Source organism: Microplitis demolitor, chromosome 10 (genome assembly GCF_026212275.2).
Source record: "Microplitis demolitor isolate Queensland-Clemson2020A chromosome 10, iyMicDemo2.1a, whole genome shotgun sequence".
NCBI classification, from domain to species: Eukaryota; Metazoa; Arthropoda; class Insecta; order Hymenoptera; family Braconidae; genus Microplitis; species Microplitis demolitor.
The window spans coordinates 15,618,613-15,644,369 of record NC_068554.1 but is presented as its reverse complement, the minus strand read 5'-3'; the positions used below and the strand labels follow the sequence as shown (position 1 = coordinate 15,644,369).

Here is a 25,757-nt window from a genome sequence, read left to right as displayed (position 1 = left end):
ATAATTGCGTTTTATTATTTTTTTGATAAAAATTAAAGTTGTTGATAATCGTAGTTATTATTCACTGGGTAAATAACCCATATCGTTTTGGATCTAATCATTTGGAGATATTTACTAGTAAATACTTTGGATTTCTTTTGCCGTTTATATTTTCACGTGATAACCTCCCTCGGTAGTTGTTGGTCGCCGCGGGGAGTAAAATCAGTTTATTTATAATCGCCAACTGAATGATACATGATATATATTATAAATAATTATTGTTAATTATCATTGGATATTTCCTTTTTTTTTAAAAGTTGAAAATACCCAGATGGTTATATACATATAACTATCGATATACAACGTTTGTTAAACGATGCCGATAGGTATACATATATCTATAGATATATATATATATATATATATATATCTATAGTGCACATACAGTACTTGAGCAAATTCCTCAAGTACTGACATCATCGCTTGGGTGAAAAATTCCCAACTTATTAAAATTATTATTGACTCAGAATATCTGTAAGATATTATTCGGTATTATTTTTATTTATTAGTATTTAAAACAATGAAGTAATTTTCTTTTTTTTTCTTTTGATTTATTTATGTACCCCAGCGGTCAAAATTATTATTGAATTTTTATTAAAATTATCAATTATTTGAACAGAGAAAAATTTATGATTTGTGTGAGAGTGAGAAAAAAATTCCGTATCTTTCCCTATCTTACAAGTGTTGAGAGATAAATTAAAATAAAATAAAAATATCGTTGTTATTTATGATTTAAAGAAAAATTCAACTGGAATAATTAATCCTTTTATTTAATATTAAAATTAATAGTATCAATTAAATCAAATTATATAAGTTTTTATTAAATTGGATATAAATAGTTTTTTTTTGTTATATTATTATTTCTTGAGTTGAGTATGAATACTTGGTTTTGATACTGCGATTATTGTCTGATGAATTCACCCCCAGTGGTAGAACTACAACGATTGTAAAGTGTATTTTTGGTAATATAGCCAAGTATTATTGTTAATGATTTAATCAAACTAAGTATCGTGAAAAATTATTATTTTACTATTGTTTAAATTATTAAAACTCGGAAAACCAACAGCTGTCGGGGAAAATTTAATATTTATTTTCCTCTGGATCTTTTTCTACTGGTTCATCTTATTTTTCGTAATCTTATTTATTATTTGTATGTAATTATCTATTATTTATTTACAATTTTTCTATTATTTATTTAATTTCTATTGGGTCGCTCGAGTGTTTATCCGCTTCGTTTCAACCGCTTGCTCGGATTTTTCCTCGTAAATTCCCCCTGAATAATATTTGTCCGTTTTGGATAAACGGTCTGGCGCCTGCGTGCACTAACCCAGCCTGAGGAGGTGGTTCAGGTACACTAATTGTTTATTAGTTATAATTTAACAATTATTTAAATTTATTATTTTATTATAATTTGATCTCAGTATTTATCATCATTTATTATTATTTTTCTTATCATTTATTTATCACGTGGGTAGTTACATACGATGTCGGACTGTTCCGCGTCTCCGTCGAGGAATTTTAGCTCGGTATACTTTATACATATAAGATTTTGTTTTAATTATTGTGTTTATAATACTTTATTGATTTCTTAGGTATAAATTCTATTCGAATCAGGAGATTTCACTGATCAATTTGAGCATATATTTGGATTTTTGTAGCACTGGGAAGAATAATTGCGCATTTGATCCATATGTTTATGATTATTTTGATTGGTTGAAGCATGCGCGTCAACGCAGCAGTTAGCATCAGTATATTTATTTATTATAAATAAATCTACTAGTTTTGGTGAATAAATCATTGATTGATTTATCTTTAAATCATATTAATAACTAATTATGAAAGAGACAACAGGTCATTTAGCGTCGGGAACTGGATAAATTACACGGCCAAGTTATGTACCATGTTGGTGGCACTGTAAGCAATAATATGCGACAGTTATATATCTCTAATGGTTGAAGAGAGATGTATGACAAAATAGTGCCGGCCTAGGTGCCGGCATGAGATTTAAGTGCTGCCATGGTCAGACGTGGGATATTCTTTGTAAGAGTAGCATGTGTGCTCCTGTTACATTTGTATAATTATAAATTTGACGCCATTTGGTATTTTGAGTAGATAATATAAATCCATTGGCATTATTTGATTTTTTCGGTAAAAAGCAGAAAGGAAAATACATTTACCGTAAAATAGTTTATTGCATGTACATAATGATATCACTCGCCCGTGATATTCAAAAAAATATAAATACCGTATTAATGTGCAACCAAGGGAGTTGATTAATTACGTAAATTGTAAGTACTTTTTGGCTAATACATTGGTGTGTAATTTGGTTCCCGAGTTGGTGATCATTTGTATTCTCCTATGAGTGAGAGTGAGATAATACATTCTGAGTCTTAATATTTGTCATAAGCATATGATGGAATGCGTGATTATATTGTGCCCAGTAAAGACTAATACAATAAGTGAAATTATTCAGTATTATTTTATCAGTACCAAATATTGATTGTGATAAATATTTGGTTATCTTTCTTTATTATTTACTACTATAATTATTATTTCTTGCGTTTATTATTATTTTTAAACTATCACGTGTAAGTGATACAAGAGTTTATAATTATTATTGATTCTAATGACTACTGTTATATCTATTATTTTCTGATAACACTATTATTGTAAGTACTGTGTAATATTCACCAGTGGAAATTTTACGAAACTATTTACTGGGAATATTGGAAGATTAGTTTGAGATTATTTTTATTTTATTTTGAAATATCACGTACGAGTGATATATTATATTACCAGTATTTATATTTTTTTGAATATCACGGGCGAGTGATATCATAATGTACATGCAATAAACTTTTTTGTGTTTAAGATATTTATCGATTCATTATTATTATTATTTTTTTTTTCTATTTGTATACGCATACCAGTATTATTTTGTGTAAGTGATTCATTATTATTTTATTTTTGATATTGTTTATTTGGTTATGCGATACAATTGATCAATTAATTTATTATTTAAAATATATTCAAAACAAATGGTCATCAACCCGGTAGTTAATTAGATTTTATTTATTTAAATTACTGCTATTTTTGCTTCCTTTTCCTAAAATCTGAAACTGCTACCCTGTCACTTATTTTTATTTTCATTTTCTCCGTTGTATTTTATTTTGAATTTGTTCGTGGGGCACACGAACTGGCGCCCAACTAGGATTTCTAACCCAGCCTGAGCAGAGCTGCGTGTCCAGGGAGATTCGGGATATTACCAGGCAGGACTTTTGGTTTGTTATTATTTTTATTTCCAGTTTTTCACCAACAGAGGGCCATAACGGCTATTGATCACCAACAACACTCCGCCGTGGGCCGTGTGAAATAGAGGAGAACGTTATAAATTTTATAAAATCATGCATAATTTTAATAAAATTTCATAACAATTTATAGAGTTTTCATGATTGTATACACAATTTTTTTTTTTTTTTCGAAAATCGACCAAATTATGATTTATAAGTATACCAGAGACGAAAGAAATGTAGTGTCCAGAACCACAGTGATTGTGATCTTAAGAATGATAAAAACCGTTCGAACTTAGAAAAATGCTTTTCGTTAGTTGAATATACATTTGAATTTAAAAAAAAAGGAAATTTTTTTTTCAAGTATGAACAAAAAAAAACAAAATATTGGAAATTTTTTAACTTCCTGCTGAGAAAACTTAAAATTTTCGAGAATTTGGAAATTGATTCGTTTCAGTCCGATTTGCGGAAACCGAATTTCTATCAGATTTTGACGTTTTGAGTTTCTAGGAAGTTATCCTGACTAATTTCACCATGATGTCCGAGTGTATGTATGTAAATATTTATCATTTTTGAACGGATGAACTAATTTTGATAGTTAAGGTGTCATTCGACACGGCTTTCTAATATCCAAAAGACGAGAAAATTTAGCTTGATTGGTCGAGTGCGTTCGAAGATATTCCAAAAATAAAATTTTTTGAAAAATGTTTTTTTTTTTAGATAACTCTTAATGTGTTCGATCGATCGATTCCAAAATCTAATCAGCTCTAAAACTTTATAATCCACGCCAAATGTCACCTTAAGCATTCAAATCGGTCTAATCGTTCAAGACAAACCGTTGACGAAAGAATCAAAGAAAAAATGTTTTTTTTTTTCGGTTTTTTTAAAAATTTCTCAAGAACAACTAGATAAATTTATTTTAAAATTTGATCAGTTCTAAAACTCAATAAAATGCGTCGATTGCTGCCACCTCAACCGCCTCAATCGGTCAATTTTTTCAAGAGATATCATTGGAGAAAAAATGGTAAAAACGTAATTTTTTGAAAACAAAGACATGCAAAAGTATTTTTGAGCTCGAAGAGTACGAACATGTTTTTACAACAATGTTTCCGAGTTCAAGGAACTCGAAAATAGCGGGAAGTTATGGGGTTGGCCTGCAGGGTTAAATGATAGACCGGTTTTTTTTTTCAGTATTATTCTTTTAGATCATAATTACGTCCGAGAAATAACCTTTTTTATACGCCAACATGGCTACTGGTATCAACATAGATTTTTTGCATAGAAATTTAGATACCGATAAGTTTCGGTATAATAGTCTTGCTATAGAAGAATCCATGGTACTTAAAAGTATCCATTTCTGTGTGGATTTCTAACATGGGAATCTAGATACCGAAGTACCTACTGGTATCTTATTCCCTCAAAAAGGAATTTATGGTGACAAGTACAAGAGTATAGGAAAAGTTACTATGTCGTATGGCAACATGTTTTTTAGGAATATCAAGTACAGGAATGGCACCAATACAAATGATGAAAACTTTTCCAATTTATATGAGTTCAATTTTTGTAAGAGACCGGAATAGATCTTACAAAATTATGGTTATTATTCCAATGTCATTATAGCAATCATTCCCATAATACTATAGCAACTGTTCCTATACTACTATGCTAATTATTAACTCCGTAATGCTGGTAACCCAGAGGCTTTTTTCAGGAGAAAAAGGAGTCGGTGAAGTAAATACTTCGTTAAAAAAACCAGGATCCGTCTGATCCCCTGCTAGAGTTACAGGTTACATCTGTTAACCGGCAAATTGTCCCGACTTATAAAAAGAGGCTCACTGATAACGTCATTCATATCAGCCACTCTGTATGCTAGGCGTAGCTGATGAACTTCTTGAGAAGCTACTCCAAACGCACTTAACGATTGCGGTAGAAAAATTAGTTGGGCTTACGCAAGACCAAAAGGTCTTGCACAATCACAGAGTGGACACGTAGATGGCAATCTTCAACTCGAGGTCGATTGACCTCGAAGATGATATCTTTGCTGTGCAAATGGTTCAAGAACAAACATGGAAAGTTGAATTATTTCCTAGCTCAGTTTATGTCCAGACACAGCTAATTTGATGAATACTTGCGTCGATTAGGACACAGGAAGGCACCGTACTGCGTCTACTCTAAAACTGAAGTCGGTAGTGCCAAGCACACTTTTTTCGGTTGCAATAGATACGCAGTAGAAAAAGAAACAGCATGGAAAGATTTTGACATGCTACCGACTCCAGACACGGTCATTCTGACCATGCTTAGATAAGAAAAAACTTAGAGTGAAATTTCAACTTTCACAATAGCAGCGAATAGTTTCCAGCCTGGTCTGCCTCTGCTCATGCCGAGGGGCAAAAGAAATAAGGTTGTTTAGTAGATAGAAATCTTACACTACCGAACACCTGTGACTTTCAATTTCTCAGTGTCATTGGAAAATTCCCCCCCCCCCCCCCCCAAAAAAAGAAAAACAAAAAAAGATCCATGGTTACTATAATCATAATGTAATGGGAATGTTTTACATATAGTTTGGGATCAGTAACCGCAATGTTTTAAATTTTTTCACATGTGCGCCTAGAAACCGTTCCAATATAAATATGACATACAGCGATTTGACTATAGGAATTATTCTTGTAAGTATAGTATATATTAATAAGTATATAATACCGTACGATGGACGGTGTGGCTCAATAAGTTATAGATGAAATTGAACGGAATATAGTATAGTGCCGGATAGCTCAACTGGTAGAGCACTCGGCGCGATACCGATATGGTCTGGGTTCGATTCCCAGTTCGGGCTATTTATATTTTACTCAATTCATCTATAAATTGTCTTATTGAGAAGGTTTGCATGTTTTAGGTTTCCACTATATTAAATTGGTGTTAATACTGTACGATGGACGGTGTGGCTCAATAAGTTATAGATGAAATTGAACGGAATATAGTATAGTGCCGGATAGCTCAACTGGTAGAGCACTCGGCGCGATACCGACATAGTCTGGGTTCAATTCCCACTTCGGGCTATCTATATTTTTCTCAATTTATCTATAAATTGTCTTATTTACCTATATACTTATACAACCTTATAATATAAGGTATATAAGTATATAATAGGTATATAAGTAAGTATAGTAAGTATAGTAGTAATTACCATTATTCAATTACCACACGATAGAAAAATTATTACCATAGTTATAAGAATTGTTCCCATTGTTATGGAAACTCTCCCCAGTATCTACAGGTGCATATCCCGTATATTAAAGTAATTATTGCCTTAACTTTATGAGTTGATATTTTGTACACGTACTGGAAACATTACAATTGTCTCTGCGCATCAAAATCCAGGCACGTGAAGTTTTTTATGTAGATTTTCTATATAAAAATATAGGAACCTAAAGTTTCCTATGGATCCCCTTCACAAGAATTCAGATATCCATAGTTCCTCGTAGATTTCTATATAAATCTATGATTTTTTATGTTGATTCATATAGATTTTTATGTAATTTCATACCTTCCTTTATGAATTTCTATGGATTCCTACATAATTCTACATGGATTTTTTCGAAAGGGTCAATTCAAATATACTTACTTTTCGTACATTGATTCGCAGACACAGCTGTAAAATTCGGTTTACATTGACATCTATTATTCAAACAATAGAACGTGTCCATATAACATTGATGATCATTAGTACATAATCCATGTAAAATCGGTATACACGTAAATTTATTAAGCGCAATAGTATTAGAGTTACAGATACATATGTTATCAATAGAACACTTTGAATTCGGAATATTCACACAATCTTCGTTCGTTAAACATGCGTGCCCCAAGTGACCTTGTTCATGTAATGAAAAATGATCGTAATTCACTATATTTTATTTTTTAAGCTTACACTTACCTGGTGCAGATTTAGAGTTTGAAAAAGGATAAGACTTTGTATCGTATTGGCATTTGTTGTTGATACATAATAAATTAGCCGGTACACAGTGCAATTCATCTGTGCAAGCTGCTCCTAAGGATGGTGCACAAGTTTTTCTGTCGATTGTAATATATGCGTCTTTGCAAGCACATTTATATTTTTCTGAGCATATCGCATATTCTATTTTAGAACAGTTTTCATTAGTTTGACAATGTTCATTCAAATAAACTGGAATCAATAACAATAATGTTCAACTATAATAGTTATTTATTGTTTTCTCGCAATAGAAGTAACAAATTTACGTACTTGGAACACATTTTGACTCTTCATAGATATAATTAGGCTTGCATTGACATTTGCCATCAAAACAGAGTGAATTATTGACTTTGCAGTGGTCATTCTCTCGACAAGGTACGGTTAGTAGAGGTAAACAAGATATTCTATTTATTTCCATTGTATTAAATGAACAGCTACAGACTTTCAGTTCAGAGCATTTTGCAAATTTGACTTGTTTACATACTGTATCATTTTCACAGTATAAACCTAATATCACTGTAATGTTAAAAAAATTTGAAGATAACCATAATTTCGAGTAGCGAATGAAATACACAAATAAATTTGGAGACCGTTTGATATCAAATCTGAAATCAAATCTAGTTGATCAAAGTGTTAATGACATTTCAGGAAAACCGTCTTCTACTGAGCTAAAGAGAATAACTTCAATCTACGCAGATCTGTTGAGATACAAAGCATTTTTTTAGGAAGTTGACCGAGGCTTGAAAATTCACACGAAGTCTTTGGAATACTGGAAAAAATTCTAACATAACTCAAAACAGGAGTATCTCCATAGAAGACCAGCCATGGAAAGTTGAAGCTTGTAAGGGCAAATATTTTTGGTAATTGTGTAGAAATGGGGCTCACCCATGTTTAAATTAGTAAAACCCTTATTGTGAGCAATTAGCAACGAAACCAAATTGGTCATCATGCAATTGTCAGCGGATTGGCGATGTAATTGCTTAAATTGAGTATAAATTAAGCGTCAATATTCAGGTGTTTATAATAGGGTTATAAACATGATATATAATTTCATTATTGATATTTTTCAATGTTCCGTGCTATACTGCACCAAATGACATATTTTTCTTATTTTTCAATTTACTGACTCTTAAGTCAACCACCAAAACTCAAGGTATATGCCTATTTGCCATAATGTTTGTAGTTTTTTCCTAAGTACGTTAACGGACTCATCAGTAAGCCTATGTTAACGCACTCTTGCTTTAGACTACATCTCTTACTAGTCACGTCGGCGTAAAACAGTGTTGTGGGCTTCAGCCAGACACTGTACTAGCAAGGGGAGGCGGATACCGTCCAAACTACTTGTAACAAACTGTTAGGTGAGCTGTTGTACACCTTAAAAATATTGAAATAACACAAATATGCTGATTTTCACTATTACAAGAGTTAAAAAATTATTTATAACTCTTAGATAGACCTTCCTATCGCCACCGTCCATCTTACGACTTTAAATAAATTCAATTATTATTATTAGAAAAAATTTATTTTTGAAAATCTACATGATTTTGTGTTATTTTTGCCAATTTTATACACATTAGTCACAAAGTTCGGATAGATATCACATGTAAGAGACAAAAACTCCTACAGAAAATTTAAACCGCCATGTAGCTGAACACGTGGAAAAAATTTAATTATAGATATTTAAGGTATAAGCACTTGAAACATTGAAAAATGTGGTGAGCCCTGAATAAAGGCAATTACCATATTCTTTCTATCAACTAATGCATATTGTGCGAGTATCTTACTTCAGCTTCGTCTAAGATTGATGATGCAGACTTGATAAACACGATAAGACCTTTATTTACGTAAGACTATTTTGAAAATACTATTAAGGAGGTTCTTTAAAATTTGTATTCTAATAAACAATAGAGATTGGTATTGTTGTCAGGGTAAATTGAGAAGGATTGATTAATGGCGCTCATTGATAACTAAAAGTGTTACATATACACGAATAACGATATTATCAGTCATCACTGAGAAGGGGCCATTTACTTGTACTGTACTTTCGATTAGGCTTAACAAAATGCGTATTGCACTCGATGGCCGACTCCAGTAGATAAACGCAATAGATCTTGTGATGAATGCAGAAAGAGAAATACATGAGTTTCCGTGAAAAATGAAACATACATGGCCATATATGTTTGATATATGCTTCACATATCCTTTACAAATGGATCATATGTCGAGCATATATGACCAACTGTTATATTTAACTATATCATTCATTTTTATGGGTGAACTGTTTTCTTCAAAGCCATATTTTTTCCTTATATGTATGTTCAGCTTAGGAAGTTAGGAAGTTTAATAGAGATTATAACGTATTTCTCTTTTGAAAATAACATCTTTAAAAGTGAATTAGATTGCATGTTTCACATTAAAAAAGTTTTGTTTGAATGCTGACTTACTTACTTGGTATGCATCGATCATTAGATTCTAGATGATTCCTTTTGCACTGACATGTACTGTCTATACAAACGGCATTATCAGTTGCACATATTTCGTTTTTCCAACAAAACCCTCTTAACAAAGGTGCACAGGTATTATTTATTCTGACATTATTCAATCTACAAATGCATTTTTTTTCTGTTGAACATCTAGCATGCATTATCATGCTACACCCTTCATCATCGACACAAGAAGCTCCCAATTTTGTTTGATTTCCTGTGTTTAGATTGGGAGTTGTTTAGATCTCAAGAAATAAGATCAGATTTTACAAGTTAATGATATTTATTTACTTGGTATGCATTGATTATCGATTTGCATGTGACTTTCTTTGCATTGACATTGATTTTTAATGCAAACAGCATCATTGGTTGTACATTTTTCGTCTTTCCAACAAAATGCTCCTAACGACGGTGCGCAATTTGTGCTATTTATTTTTACATTATCTGCTCTACAAACACATTTTTTTTCTGTTGAACATTTAGCATGCAATACTTCACTACAATCATTGTCACTTGCACATAAGTCTCCCAATTTCGCTATATTTTAAATGAAATAAATTAACATGAATTGAATTAAAATTTTATCATTGGTATGAAATCGCGAAATTATTTAGAATATAATTTTCTACTTGCATATCAACCCTATCCTGTCAAAAAAATTCATATGGGAATCCAGCCTAGATTTCTAGGTGGGTTCCCACAAAGAGCTTACAGACAGATTCCCATATGGTTTCCTATAGGAATATTAATCTGTTATGTAATTTCCATACGCGCATCAAGATACGATAGACAGGAAACTCCAGATACCCCGGATTATATAGAAATTACTGATATAGAAATCAAGATTCTTATATGAATGTCTCACAAAAAAGCCATGCACCCATGTCAAGTTCCTACATGGAAATCAAGGCACCTACAGTTTTCTAAGCGGATTTCGTTCCTGAGAATTCATATACCTAGTTTCTTATATAAAGTCCTTACATGGAAGCCCCGGTACTTACAGTGTTCTATATGGACTTTCCATAAAGGGATTGAGATATATATGGTTACTAACATAGATTTCTGATCATGGATCCAGGTACCCATAATTTCCTATGTAGATTTCTCATGTGAGAACCCAGATACCTATGGTTTCCTCTATGAATTCTTATATGAATCTATACACTCCTATTATAGCTAACATAAGTTCATACTTCCATGTATGAATTCCTATGGGTTGCCATACATTTTTTGATAGAGTATACCTTTTCGTATGCCGTAGAAATCGTTTCTTGATTCGAGAAATTTACATAATGAATCGTCATCACAACAGGCTCGTTGATCATTAGAATGATACTGAGAAAGATTATGAAAATTTGTAAATATTGAACAAAAAAAATATCAAGTTTATTTTATTGATTAATAATTACTTTTTTTTGGTAGTCAGCACACTGAATACTTGTTGTTCTATTGCTTCCATTTAATTGATAAATAAATAATGTCGATAATGCCAAAAATTGGCTCAAGTTGCGGAAAAAAAAGTTTAATAGCATTATTATACAATTTTATATAACGCTTTGTGTGAACTAAGAAGATTTAGCAAGAATAAAATGGATTTTTCTACATTTAATCTAAAAATATAACTACTGATTACATGGATGTCATCATAGTCCGATATTTTTTTTCAATTATTTGATCGCTTTTTAATAACTCAGCGTTCATAAACGTTACAAACACATATGTTAGAGACTAACACGATGATAAATATATCGTTTTCTGTATATTCCTACTGCTGATTCGTGTAAGAAAAATTTTTACATAGATCACATAAGAGGATCGATGGAATTGTGTAATTGCTATATTTTTGAGCTCTCAGAGTTTAATAACAGGTAAGAGTATTGGGATTTCTTCTCAACATTGACCGGTCTTCAATTTTCTCAATAGTTTATTCTGACTGTAATACCCATGTGTTATGTCCGCCGCTGAAATTTAAATTAATTATCCAGGATTTTTCCCTTTGGTAGCGATAACCATATTTGGACGAACGATATGGAGGATGCGGACGACAATAAAGAATACGATGAAGAAAATCTCTTTCTCTAAGTTCTTATTTAATGTAGATTTTTTCGAAAATTAAGAAGCCAAACGTCTTCGAAGAGACTGGTGCTCTTGTGATAGCCAAGTATTTTATGAAAGAATTGAAATGAAAATCTTTCACCTATCTGTGGATGAATCTTTCTTCTTGCACGGCAGACTAAATCCGTCCAGTATGTTGCAGCTCACTTAGCCTTCTCCTGAAGGATTTAGTTGTATGGACGCGGCCGAGGTTGTAGAATGTAATCTTATGTGTTACTCTCAAATGAAACTCGCAAGGTTCAAGCAATGATATTTGTATTTTTACTTGATGTGTCTGTTACAATATTTTTGGTCAAACTTCACTTGTACACTGAAACTTTCTCGCAATATCTATGAAAATGGTTTCTATTATAATATTATGTAATTGTAAATATTTTTAATGCGTCCTTATCACACCCAAAGGGTTTTATTCGCAATAACTCGGCCCGAGATGCAATTAAAAATTCGGAATCTTTTCAATTGTAATTAACAAATTACACTCTACACGATAGTCAATTATTAGCCAAGTATCTAAGTTGATTGATAATTCTGTTAATTTATAAGATTTATAAATGATAAAATAATATCTTACAAAAAGTTAATCAGCTAGATATTCTTATTCACGACAATCTCTTTTTGCCACGAAGACAGATTTTTGAAATATGGGCTGATGATTACGGGCTGTTGATGCCGTTTACGTGATCCAAGAGGTCAAAAATAAACTAAAGGCCCTGGGCCATAGTGCTCAGGCTTCTCATAAACTTGCTTTTGCAATTAATGGGGAATTTATGATTATTATCATTGGTGAAAGGTAATGACAGTTTATTCTTTATTGTTTAAACTTATTACAAAAATCCTCCCACTATTATGTATCGCGTAAAAATGTAAGAAAGCTGACCCTGCGTTTTTGCGCACTTTAGAAAGAAGAGCTCAGAAATAATTATTTTAAATAATTATGAAAAATAATAAAAAAAAACTTATTCCAACATAACACATGGAATCATATATGGGTTTTCGGGGTTTTTTTTTTTTTTTCGAGTATTTTTATTTCTTAACTTATATCAAAAATGTATTGTAGACAACAAAAAAAAAAGTTTCTGAAAATTCAAGCCCTTGATTTTAATTTTAAGAGGTCGTGACCTATTTTCAAAGTTTTCCTATCTAAAAAGCACGGGAACGATACCACATTTTTGGGTAGATTTTTTTTTTTAAATTTAGGTATGGCATTTGTCTTTATGGTCGATTTTTCAAGGAATTTTGTCATAACCTATCATAATTGGTTGAGTTGAGTTAAAAAAAATACCATTCATTGAAAAATTTATATACGTAGGCATATGTGGTGGTTCGGCTTCACTCCGCGAGAGAGTATTTACAACTCGCGCCTCTCGCAATACCTCGTCCCTATGCCTGTTTCCATATATAACATTTTCGATAGACACACCTACCTAAAGAGTCTCAGCTATCGTATACTTCGACAAAACACTTTAAACCCTACAAATACATTTTTCCATCTCTCCTCTTTTCATTATCACTCACAACGTTTCACTCTTTAGTATTTGGCCACTTAAGCAGTGATTATTGCAATCTAATCCCAAAGTATCGTCGCTAAATGTGTATATATATATATATATATATATATATATATATATATATATATATATAATGTATATGTAGCGTTGCTACAATAATTACGATCGATCTATTTCAGCAATCTACATCGATTGTTACATATTCTGTGACTGCGTACACGCATTCAAGCATTTTTCGTTTTGTATACTTTCTTTTTAATGTGTTAATTACGTTGGTTAAATAAAATATTTATTCAACATTATTAGTTGGTTTGAATAATTTATTTTAATGTACTTAATTTTTACCGTTAACTACTAAATACATACATATATGTAGTATATGTATGATAGAACCGACTTTTAAGGACACGATTGCGCCTAAAATTCTTATCGGATCCTGATGAAATTTCCCATACTTATTCTATGTGTGATTATCATGATTAAGTTTGAAGATGGGCTCAATCGGTTGATTAGTTTAAAAGTTATGGCTGTTTGAAATTTCTACGATTTTTTGAAAAATTGAGTTTTTATCCACTTTCAAGTTCCCATAACTTTGAAACTAATACCCCTAGACGATTTCCGCAAAAAGTATCTGAAAGTTTGTCTAAAATGTTTCTTTCATTACTAATAATGTTTCAAATGGACCTCTATGGACAATGATTATTACTGGTCTTGTCATTACGATAGCACTCTCCGTTATTATTGAATTTTAATGAAATTTCCTACACTCATTCTATAGGCAATTATCTTGATGAAGTCCAAGGTGGGCTGAATTAACCGAATAGTTTTGAAGTTATGGATATTTTAAATTTTCACGATTTTTCGTAAAAATAAATTTTAAATCACTGTTAAAGTTTGTATAACTTCAAAACTGATATTCATAGACAATTTCTGTAAAAAGTATCTAAAAACTTGTCTAGTAATATTTACTACGTGACCTTAAGCATTCTGTTTTGACCATTTCTTCCAATAACTTGATAGCCTTAAAAATTTTGATGGCATCAAAAAATGTTGAAAGTATGGTTTTCATTCTATATAACTTATGCATTTCCCATTATAATATAATTTTGTCAGTTGCATTTTATTGTGAAGTATACTAACAATATTTAAATCGCCGATTAAGAATCTCGGATTGGAAAACTGGCCTTCAAAAATTGGTTTAACCCTAGTAAAAATCAGCAAGGGTCGTCTTCGTTTCAAACTAAGAGCGAGGTAGCGAAAAATCAGGGAAGTGCTAAAAATTTTCAAAAAATCTACCTTCCATTCTGGCTGCCAAATGTCATTTTTTTTTAATTTCTACTCAGGCAGTTTTTGAGAAATCGACTCGTTTTGTAGGACTCGAAGTCCTCATAAAAATTGCTCTGAGGAACATAGATGCATTTTTATGAGAGTAATTTTATTTTAGCAGTGAAGACTGAGATTTTAGCCGTCGGAAACTATTGGCGTTTAGATCAATACGTAGAATCAAAGAATCACGTAAAAATTGATTAAGCTCGATCAAGATAATACCAAAAAAGGGACACTTACGAAAGTTTGATTTGTGATGAAAATTAAATTGAAATTAAATAATTCTAAAACCCTTCAAAAGAGAAAAGAAAAAAAAATGTAAACAATGACGTTAACAATATTGAATAGTTTTAAATATTTCTTGCAGAGTATTTAACACACTACGAAATTCGTATGTCTATTTTTTCTAGAAAGTCAATAGCTTGAATAATAATTTATTTATTTATTTATTAATTTTATCGAACCTGAGACTTATATCCCCTAAGGGCCGCAAATACAAAGTGTACAGATAATAAAAATAATACATACATAATTAATGTAATATTATGTTATATTAAATTATATTATTATTTATATTATATACATAAATGTATATATATATATATATTGAGACAAATCGCTTTTCGTTTCGCGACTTTTACCAGCAGCCACCAGAATTCGCGTGTTGAACCCTGGCTTAGGCTGGGCTCTAACAAATTTTATTTTATTGGGACAGAGCAATGGGCTAGGGTTCTTGCAAAGCAAGGACCCGCACTTATTCAAACTCGGCAACGTAAATAAAAATTCATTAACTTACCTCACGGCTTATTATTTATAAATATTTCTTATAATTAATTCAATTATCTTATATAATTTAATTAATACGTATGGGATCTTATTGAATAATTTTACCAGTATTTTAAAATATGAATAAAAGTTAACAGATAGAATAGAGAGTTTATAAGAAAAATATGCAAGTTTATTGCCAGTTATAATAACTTCAATTACTTACAATAAATGTTTCCGAAGAATACAATCGATATGGTCCAAATAATAGTCGATGGCCACGTGGAAAGCGTTGATTATCGCACTGATTTTATTCTTTATAAATAATGCGCTGATACTACAGATGTATCAGCGGTAACGTAATGATAAACTTAATAAATTAAACGTATTTTATACTAAAAATAATATATAATAAACAATGAAATCGCAAGCTAAGTTGCCAGTTGAATATAAAGTATAGTAATAAAATTGAATAGTAAGAAACTGATATAACGCAAGTAAAATTGCCATCTAACAATAATTAATTCCGAATATTTAAGTAGACCTAAATGCTACTAGATCCAAGATCGAAATGTCTATCGATGCCGCAGGGTCCTTGGTCGTGAACTTGCTCTGCCCCCACTTACCCCACGGTCATGCGTCGACGTGAAAAACTTGTCATGTGACCACGGCACTATGACATACGAAAATTCAAACGGCAACGAGACGGATAAAAGAGGGAACCGCAGGGCTGAGGACGACGAAGACAATTCGCATTGTCTCAATCCCCCCCACCAAGCCAAGATTACCTTTTTAGATTTCTGTCTAGGTTGCCCGACGAAGATAATTATACAATAATAAACGAAAATATATACATTAAATTATTTACAGCGGTGCGAATAAATCGCCTCAAAATTGCAAGTTACTTGTCAGCATAAAAAAGATTTTCAATTGAAAAATTCTTGCCAGATAACAAGTTTTCAAAATTTTGCGATTTAATCGCCAGTAGTGCAAGTCAATTGCCAGTATAAATTTGAAATTTTAAAGTGCGAGTCAATCGCCAGCGGTGCAAGTAGATTGCCAATAAAAATTTTGAAAACGATTGCAAGCCGTTAGGAGTATTTTGACTCAAATTCCAAGTCCAACCACCCTAATCTCGAGCCCACCTCGATCCTGGGACTTCGATCTGGATCAGGAAATCTTTACAACTTACGAACTAGACAAATAAAATATGCAAAGAAATAAAAATATAATTTTAAATATTTGTTTTCCGCAGCCTCTGGGCTGTAGAAAAAAAAAATAGTAATTTTTCTGCTACCAACTGCTACAGGACTCGAAGCTGTAATTGAAAATTATTACAATTGGCAACAATAATAAAATGAATTAATGAGATGAGTATGAGATTATGTGTATGTGTTTATTTAGATTTACAATCTAAATCGGTACGGTAATAGGGAAAAAAAAAGTGTGTAAATTCATTCCGGTTTCCTCGTCGCTCGCAGATGACTTCGATGGAAGCGCTCGATATCCTCTGGAGTGTACTTCGTTGAGATCCAATCTTTGTACCCCGGGTATCCGCGATTGCATGCACTACAGTGCAGATCGAACAACTGAGCTGGAATCCCGCAGCCTTGGCAACGTCCCCAAATGTAATCTTTGTAATTTTTATCGTGTGGACGGAAGTACCTTGCCGTCGTCACTTGGTCTTGATAGCATAGGTGGCACATGTCAGGTCGCCATGGTAATTGACATTCGGTAATTTTGTGATCTCGTTGCCGACAATTTTGACACGCATTGGAAATAAACAACGACTGAGCTTGGGTCGTTACCATCTGTGTCCATGATTCCCTCAATTCTGTATAACATATCCGAGGCTTGACAACGACACAAATTTTTTCGATCGCTTTGCAGAAGGTTGTGTAATCCAGAAAGTGGACACCGTTATGGATCACAACTTGTGGTGTTGGCTCTGTTGCAGCTGCGATGGAGTTTGATGCTGGAGCAGGCGGTAAGTCAGACAAGAATTGTTTGTAGGCGTCTGTAGGTTTCAATGGAACCTCATACCTTGGCGCTGGAGCTGTCTGCGAATACGGTAATGAGTTAGCAAAAGTTACCATCTGGATCTTAGTCTTGATGTCCTTAGGAATAGCTCCCGAAGCTCGTAGTGTCGAAACTTCTTTTTCAGATAACTCTTGACGAGCCATTTGCCTAGCAAGCAGTGAGGGATGGTGGAAATCTGGCGCCTTCCGGCGATGGACGTTGGTATGCACCATCGCTAATCTTGAGTCCTGGATTCGGACCGCAAGCAGAAGCTTGTTGAGCCAGTAATGGCAGCACCGATTTGTTATTTGGCGTAATACCGATGTCATACTCTACTTTGACTGGAGTAGAGGTTGTAGCTGAGGTCGTTGTTGTCTGACAGCTGATTTCAGTGACAGTCAGTTGTGTTTTCAAATTGAACGCCTGGAGTTTCTTAGCAAATTCTTCTGGGCTTGGCAATTTAATGTCTGCGATCATTTTCTGGCTTCGCTAGACTTGCTCAGTTAACTGATCAAGTCGTGCCGTGAGGTTTGTTGTAAGACTTGACTCTGATTGCGGAGTGACTGGAGGCATTTTCAGAGATTCTAATTGCGTTTTGAGTTCGGCGACTTGATCGGTGTTGGTTTGAACGACAATTTGCAGATCTTCTAACTTCTCGTCGATGCGTTCCATCCACTGGATGTCAAATCTTGATGCCCCAGATGGTATTGACGTGACCGCAGGACGGTGACTTATGGCACGGTCAATACGAGCATGAAGCCTACTAAATTCATCCTTCATGAATTTAGTTAAAGTCTCGAACATTGCTGAAGTTGGTGCAGACGATGGACGACCAAAGTCAAGGCCAGTTGTAGTTTGCCATGGCGGCAACGCAAATCGGGGTCCAGTTGATGTCGCTGATCCAGTAGACCATGTTGGTGATGCTGCGACGGTTGTTGCAATTACAGGGGCAGCCGGTGACGAAGTTGATGTTGTCTTCTCAGTAACAGGGGGCAATTCAGAAGTGGATGTTGATGCGGTGTTAAATGCGAGTGATAATGAGTCAGATGATGGTATGACTGCATGAATGGATGATACTTCAGCATCAGACACCTCGGCCTCGGACTCATGAGATGAGGCTTCAGTATCTGATCCTGAGTTTCCATGTATTTTCACTTTTATGATGGATGATTTGAAATATATCGAGAATAATCAGTTACGTCTTCGAGACAGTCTAGGAATTTTTAAGTCATTGTAATAATATGCGCCAATATCGTTACCGGCATTATCTTGTAGTTCGACTACTAGAGGACTTAAAATTTTAGAGACAATCGCGGGTCCCGAATATTTTGGTGCTAATTTAGCACTATAACCATCAACTTTCTCACTTAATTTTTTATTTAGATAATAAACTTCATCACCGATTTTTAAATCTATAGGAATATCAGAAAATTTTTGTTCATGTTGCTTACGCGTGCGTTCCCGAGCTTTCAACATATTTTGCTCAACAAAATGTCTCAGTTTAACTGCACGGTCCATTCGGGCTTGCCAAACGATAACGTCAGATACGTCTAGATTTTCGAGAGGATCGGTGTCATTAATCAGTCGTGCGTCACGTCCGTGGTTCAAATAGAATGGGGATACACCCAACGCAGTGTGTACTGAGGTATTGTACGCGAATTTTAAATCGTTGAGATGTTCGTCCCAGTCTTTCTGATGTTTACTTGTAAACGTGACAATCATAGGTTTAATTGTATGATTACAACGTTCAACAGGATTTGCGCAAAGGTGACCGATAGGAGTTGGTGTAAATTTTATATTGTATTGACTGATGAGATTAATTATGTCTTTGTTTATGAATTCTTTGCCATTATCTGAGATAATTTGGCAAGGAGGACCCCAGTGATTAAATACAGCCGTCAGGTGATGTTTTATGATTTCACCGGATTGTTGTTTCGAAGGAAATATTTCATGATAGCGCGTATAAAGGTCTTCAATAACCAGAGCATATTAATTCCCCATAGTTGAACGGGTATATGGGCCAATTGTGTCAATAGAAATAATAGACCAAGGCTGAGTTGGTGGTCTCGTTCCGATGTACCCTTGCGGTTTTGTCTAGTTACTTTTAGTCATTATACAAGTTTCGCAAGCTGAAACGTATGCTGAAACATCTTTGAACATTCCTGGCCAGTAGAAGTGATCTCGTATCCGTTGATAAGTTTTGTCAATCCCAAGATGACCCGATTGAGCTTCACAGTGTGCTTTCTCGATATCTGGACGAATTTCGGGCTCAGTTAGGACGACTTTCCAAGGGTTTAATTCACCAAGTATTTCTCTGACAGCTAATGGACGGTAAAAATACAACTTGTCATTCTCATATTTCCATTCACGATAATTCTCCGGATATTTTTTGACAACTCGGACTTTCTCATCATACCAAGCAGAATTTTGAGCAATTACACACAATGATAAAGGATTCGAATCTAAAGCAAGTAAATCAGCAGTCTCTGGTTCTTCATATCGACGCGAGAGGGCGTCTGGAGCTTCGTTTTGTGTACCCCGATAATGAACAACTTCTATGTCATAAGCGGAAATGTCAATGGCCCACCTGGCCAGTCTACCTGCTGGATCTTTTAACGAGTGAAGCCATTTCAATGCGGAATGATCAGTGTAGACCGTGATTGATAAACCCTCGATGTAACCGCGTAATTTCCGTAAGGACCACACGACAGCAAGACATTCCTTTTCTGTTGTCGTGTAATTCATTTCTGCTTTATTTAACGGTCGACTTAAACAGATAATTAAATTTTCTCGATCGAGTTCTGGATCATACTGAGTTAAGACAGAGCCTAACCCAGTGTTACTAGTATCGGTATATAGACGATAAGATAAGTCTGGACGTGGCAATGACAATGTTGCGGCTTTTAACAGAGCTTCTTTTGTTTCCTCAAAAGCTTTTTCTTCGACATCTGTCCATTCCCACGGAACTCGAGTACTTGTTAATTTGTTCAAGGGACCTTGAACTTATGCGACATTTTTAAGATGTTTATGGTACCAGTTGACTAATCCATTAAATCTTCGCAGTTCCTTACGGTTTGTAGGTCGTTTATAATTTGCAATTGGCTCCAATCGAGCTGGATCGGGTTTCAAACCATCTTCATTAATGATGAAGCCCAAAAAATGAACTTCAGAGCAACCAAAATGACTTTTTTCTTCGTTCATTTTTATTCCAGCCTTACGGAATCCTTCAAAGACAGCTTGAAGAAGAATTTTATGCTCTTGTAAATCATCACTAACTATTATCCAGTCGTCAAGATAAGCGAAAATTTTATTTTCTGCTTCAATATATAAAAACTGGGTTTTTTATGACTCAATAATTTTTCGTCGTACCGTATCGGAAACTTCTTGGTAGGTGCTTGGTGCATTTGTGAGACCGAATGGCATCCGAATCCATTCAAATAACCCTCGTCCATCTACACAAAATGCTGTGTACTGACAGCTATTTGGCTCAACTAAAACATGATGGAAGGCATCACTGACATCAAGTACCGAAATTACTTTAGCACCTTGAAGGCTTGACAAAATGCGATACATAATTGGTAACGGATAAGCAGATTTTTTCGTGACTTTATTTAATGGCCGGTAATCGATGCACATGCGCCAAGTATTGTTCTCCTTGGGTACCATTACTGGCGAACATGCCCAAGCACTATTTGAAGGCTGAATATAACCCTTCGCGAGCAATTCATCGACTTTGTCGTGCATCGCTTTCATTACTGGTGGACTTCTACGGTATGGTTTAGTACGTATTGAAGTATCATCTGTCAATTCGATACGATGTTGAACTAAATGCGTTAAATCCAACTGGATTTGCTTATTTTTCTCAAATTCTTTTGCTAGAAATTTTTCAAGATTGACGCGTTCAGCTGACGACAGTACATTTAATGATTCTTGATTTATAAATCCGGACCGAGAGAAAAATGAATGAGTGACGTTACTGGTATTTAATTTCCAAGTACTCTCCTTGGAATTTACTTGGATATCTGCTAGTTCCCAGAAATCAAGACCAAGAATTACTGGAGTAGACAATTCAGATAAGACACTTAACCAAGTGATAATAGCATGACCATCAAGTTGAATTTTGAATGGGGCTCCAACACGAGTTTGCGTGGACTTAGAATTAGCCATAGTTACTCCATGAGTGCTAGTGGGGTCAGGTGTGAGGTCTTGCAGTTGATATTCTTTGATTTGTTCATACGCGATCTCAGAAATATAACTGCGCTCACTCCCACTGTCCAATAATGCTTCGAGCTCATATTTACCGATAAATATATTGGCAATCATGCGACTTACTGTTGACGGAGCTTTAAGACTGGCTAGAGGTCATATGGCTGAGTTTATTATCATTACTGAGCATTGGCAGTAATGTACTCTGTATATTGTCCGAATTCATTTGAATGGTGAATTTTGGAGCGTAAGCAATGTCTTCGCTCGAATCGGATCGATACTCATCAATCTCTGAGTCATATAAAGGACTAGTATCCTCCCTTAGATCACAGAGAGGAGTACCGTATGTCTCCGAGTCATTTTCAAGCTTTGTGACCGTTGGTCGTTGCCGTTCGTTTATTTCAAGGTCTAGTGATGAATTTTTGATTGGAGATTTTAATCGATTTTTATTAATTTTATTTTTAGAGTTACGCGACGGATTTATGGAATTTTTAATTTTGGATTTTAGAGTTTTCACAGGATTTTTAATTTTTGGTCTTTTGGTATTTCTAAATTGTTGAGAAGCTTCTGAACTTGTCTCCCAACTGGACTCTTCGCTCACCAACTTGTCAGCTATTTGATCGAGAGGAGTTGAAATGTCAATTAAATCAGCATCAGGATTTTCCGAAGCGTTACCAACCAGTTTTGAAGTATCAGCAGCAATGGGATAGTTTAAAAATAATTTTCCATTACTGATGATAAATTCAGGAGCATCCGGATTTAATTGAGTCGACTTAGGTTTATCATCATTAATTTCAATCAGCATATCCGAGTTATTAGTTGACACTGAAGCCCTGGTAACGTGGTTGGTGTCTACCAGGGCGCTTACGCGTTTTTTGGAGACGAAGGGTGAGAACGAAGAGGTAATCCCGCTTTAATGCGCAATTCATCGGTTACTGGTCCACAGCAAACCTCGGCAACATGACCAATTTTTCCGCAACGACCGCATACAGGAGCTTTCGTTGCATTATTATTTGATCCCGGAGTTGAATTGACTTTTACTGGTGACGTATTGACAGTATTTTGATCTAATTTTTCCAAAATAGTTTTCATTAAGGACACAAAATTATTTAATAAAGTAGAAGACTCAAAATTTTCATTTTTACTAAATGGATTTGACTGTGCTGGATTTTGAGCGTATTTAGAATTATGAAAATTTTTATTATTGTTAAAATTATTATTTCTATTAAAATTATTGTTTCTATTAAAATTATTATTTGCAAAGTTATTGTTGGGTGATACAGTAGAAGGCTGTAAAGTCTCTATACTATTTAATTGATCTATTTCCGTACTTTTGATGGAATTTAATTGGCTACGGGTTTTGATTCTACCGTTATTTTCTTTACGATTTTTAAAATGAGGGTTCAGCGCATCAGCTGTCGACTGCCAGGCGCTGACTCGCGTATATAATTCAGTGTAAGTCATAATAGTCGTATTTGAAAATTTTTGTAAAAACTGTGAATTAAATCGCGAGGTTACAATTCGAATTTGCTTCATTTGCGGTAACGGATTTTCTTATTTTGCAAATTCGCTTTGCATCCGATTAATAAATGCAACTCCTGTCTGGTTGCTGCTTTGTTTGGCCGAATATATCCCCTGCAGCACCGACTCATCTGTTTGCTGAACCTGCCAAATCTTAAAAAATTCTTTGAAGGTCACCCAGCTGTGAAATAAACATTCGCTTTGGTAGTACCACTCGAGTACATCGCCGCGAAGTGTGTTGGTTACCACTGCATGAAAATTTTCAAAAGAAATATCATTGCTGACCATCCGCTGCTCGATTATTTTTAAATATTTTCTGGCATCAATGGAAGAAGATCGATCATGAGATGGAAACGAGACATTCCAAGATTCAACAAGACGACTGAGATCATACAACCACATAGAGTTAGACCCACTCATATTTGAATTCCCCGCTGGAACTGTATGAGTATTATGCCAGGTTGACGGCTGTGCATGTGGATATGCTTGTACTAATCGAGCTTGTGCGTGTGTATTTGTAAATGCGGGTACGTTATTATTGCTAGATGGATGTATGTATGTGTACGAGAGTGTCGGCTGGGCATCCATGTGCACTGGTAACGTATGAGTTGGTGGTAGGACCACTGAGTGCGCGTACGGTTCACGCGCAGGTAAGCCAGACATGGCGAACTGCTGTCCGTTCGCTTGCGTTGCCGAAATGGGTGCATGTGGATGTGGATTGACTGGTCGAGTAGAGGGGGGATTTGCCGCTTGTGACGTCACAGTGGCAGCAGGGAATAACTCTCTCGGTGTCCACATGCTTAATGCGTCTGGTCGAAAAGATGGGGGTGGCAATTGAGGACCTGGGGGTCGCAAGACCGTGCTCGATATGCGAAGCAAATGCTGACGTTCTGCCCGCAAAGCTTCAATTTCAGTCTGAAGGCCCGAAACTACATTTTGCAATATGGCGACGGAGGTCGTATTTTGGGACTCTGAAATTGGTGCAATCCCACTAACGTTGTGCGAGTGACCATTTACGTTACCGCTCGAACTCGCAATACAAACATTGTTGTTACTACTAACAGATTGGCTTTGGATACAAAGGGTACTATTATGTATTACATCGTTCTGCGTTAGATCAACAAGATTCTCCAGTGCGCTCGATGTGGTAGGAAAATGAATAAGATTACCAGGATTATTAACCGAGGTGACTGGGAGAGATGATTGTAAAATCGGCGTTCTCGGTAGCGTCATTTTTGCGGGAAAATTGTCTCAGTCAATTTTTTTCAAAATACTGATTTATAAAATTTTATCATTGATAAACTTTATTTAATCCGAACTGACAATAATCTTGTCGGATTATAAATAGATTTCTTTAATCACGAATTATTGTAATACGAAACTTTTAAAACTGTCAAGATTATTTATTTATAACTTAATAGTTTATTTAAGTTATTAAAATTCTTAATGATTAATAAATCTTTGTTTGTTAGTTTAATAACTTATTGAAATTTTCAATGACTCATAAAATTCTTATTTATTACTGCACAGATTCTATTGATAATTTACTTAAGTGCTTAGTTTACTTGAAGGACAATTTTGTCGAGCAAAAGATATTTTATTTTAAACCGAAAACGAATATAGTAATCTTTTGTGTCGTACAGAAAGTAATAAATTTCTTTACTTAGAAAATATTCGAACTGAAGTTTTATTTTGATATTTTAAGTATTTATTTTTATTATTTACTTTGGGTTGTCTTTGTGCGTAAGCAGAAAATCCTAAGCTGCAACGGAATAAATACTAATGTCTCGGGTTACAACGCGTGTAGCTAGTATACGCTCAAGGTCAAAGTATAACGAATTATTTATGGGAACGAAACCGACACACAATATTACAACGACCAATATTACTTAATTTTATATAAATTATAATGAACAAAGGAGATTTGGAAAATAATTAAATATTTTAAAGTGTTAGATGCTGATAATGAATTATGAAGTGTAATGGAATGATGAATGTAGAGAAATGAAATTTTTTATACTGGTAAAATTTTCGAAATTATTACAGGAAATTGTATAAAATTTTTACTGCAAAGCCGTGAGAAAAACCAAAAGAATTTTCAGTTGCCCGTTTGAACTACTGCAAAGTCCCTGTTCGAGCGCCAGTTGAGACAAATCGCTTTTCGTTTCGCGACTTTTACCAGCAGCCACCAGAATTCGCGTGTTGAACCCTGGCTTAGGCTGGCCTCTAACAAATTTTATTTTATTGGGACAGAGCAATGGGCTAGGGTTCTTGCAAAGCAAGGACCCGCACTTATTCAAACTCGGCAACGTATATAAAAATTCATTAACTTACCTCACGGCTTATTATTTATAAATATTTCTTATAATTAATTCAATTATCTTATATAATTTAATTAATACGTATGGGATCTTATTGAATAATTTTACCAGTATTTTAAAATATGAATAAAAGTTAACAGATAGAATAGAGAGTTTATAAGAAAAATATGCAA

The 25,757-nt window shown here is 34.2% G+C and overlaps 1 protein-coding gene and 1 long non-coding RNA gene across 10 annotated transcripts in view; one reads left to right on the top strand and one right to left on the bottom strand.

The window, feature by feature from the left end:
• LOC103572284 (prion-like-(Q/N-rich) domain-bearing protein 25) overlaps positions 1 to 25,757 on the bottom strand; it is a 73,399-nt gene that overhangs the window by 12,436 nt on the left and 35,206 nt on the right. For 2 of the 6 annotated variants that reach the window (XM_053742287.1, XM_008550812.2), the window contains exons 1-3: positions 7,591 to 7,962; positions 7,264 to 7,512; positions 6,952 to 7,200 (exon numbers count right to left, since the gene is read on the bottom strand). In XM_053742287.1, coding sequence (XP_053598262.1) covers positions 6,952 to 7,200; positions 7,264 to 7,512; positions 7,591 to 7,738 — 646 coding nt within the window. In that variant the 5' untranslated portion in view covers positions 7,739 to 7,962. Of the gene's footprint in view, positions 1 to 6,951; positions 7,201 to 7,263; positions 7,513 to 7,590; positions 7,963 to 8,687; positions 10,341 to 15,743; positions 24,611 to 25,757 lie in introns of those variants that run through there. The other 4 variants (XR_008404382.1, XR_008404384.1, XM_053742286.1 and 1 more) reach the window with 3 other exon arrangements.
• Positions 1,936 to 25,757, top strand: part of LOC128668731 (uncharacterized) — a 30,961-nt gene continuing 7,139 nt past the window's right edge. The window contains exons 1-2 of one of the 4 annotated variants that reach the window (XR_008404387.1): positions 7,607 to 7,695; positions 7,969 to 8,161. This is a non-coding gene — a long non-coding RNA (uncharacterized LOC128668731). Of the gene's footprint in view, positions 2,328 to 7,606; positions 7,711 to 7,968; positions 8,181 to 25,757 lie in introns of those variants that run through there. The other 3 variants (XR_008404385.1, XR_008404386.1, XR_008404388.1) reach the window with 3 other exon arrangements.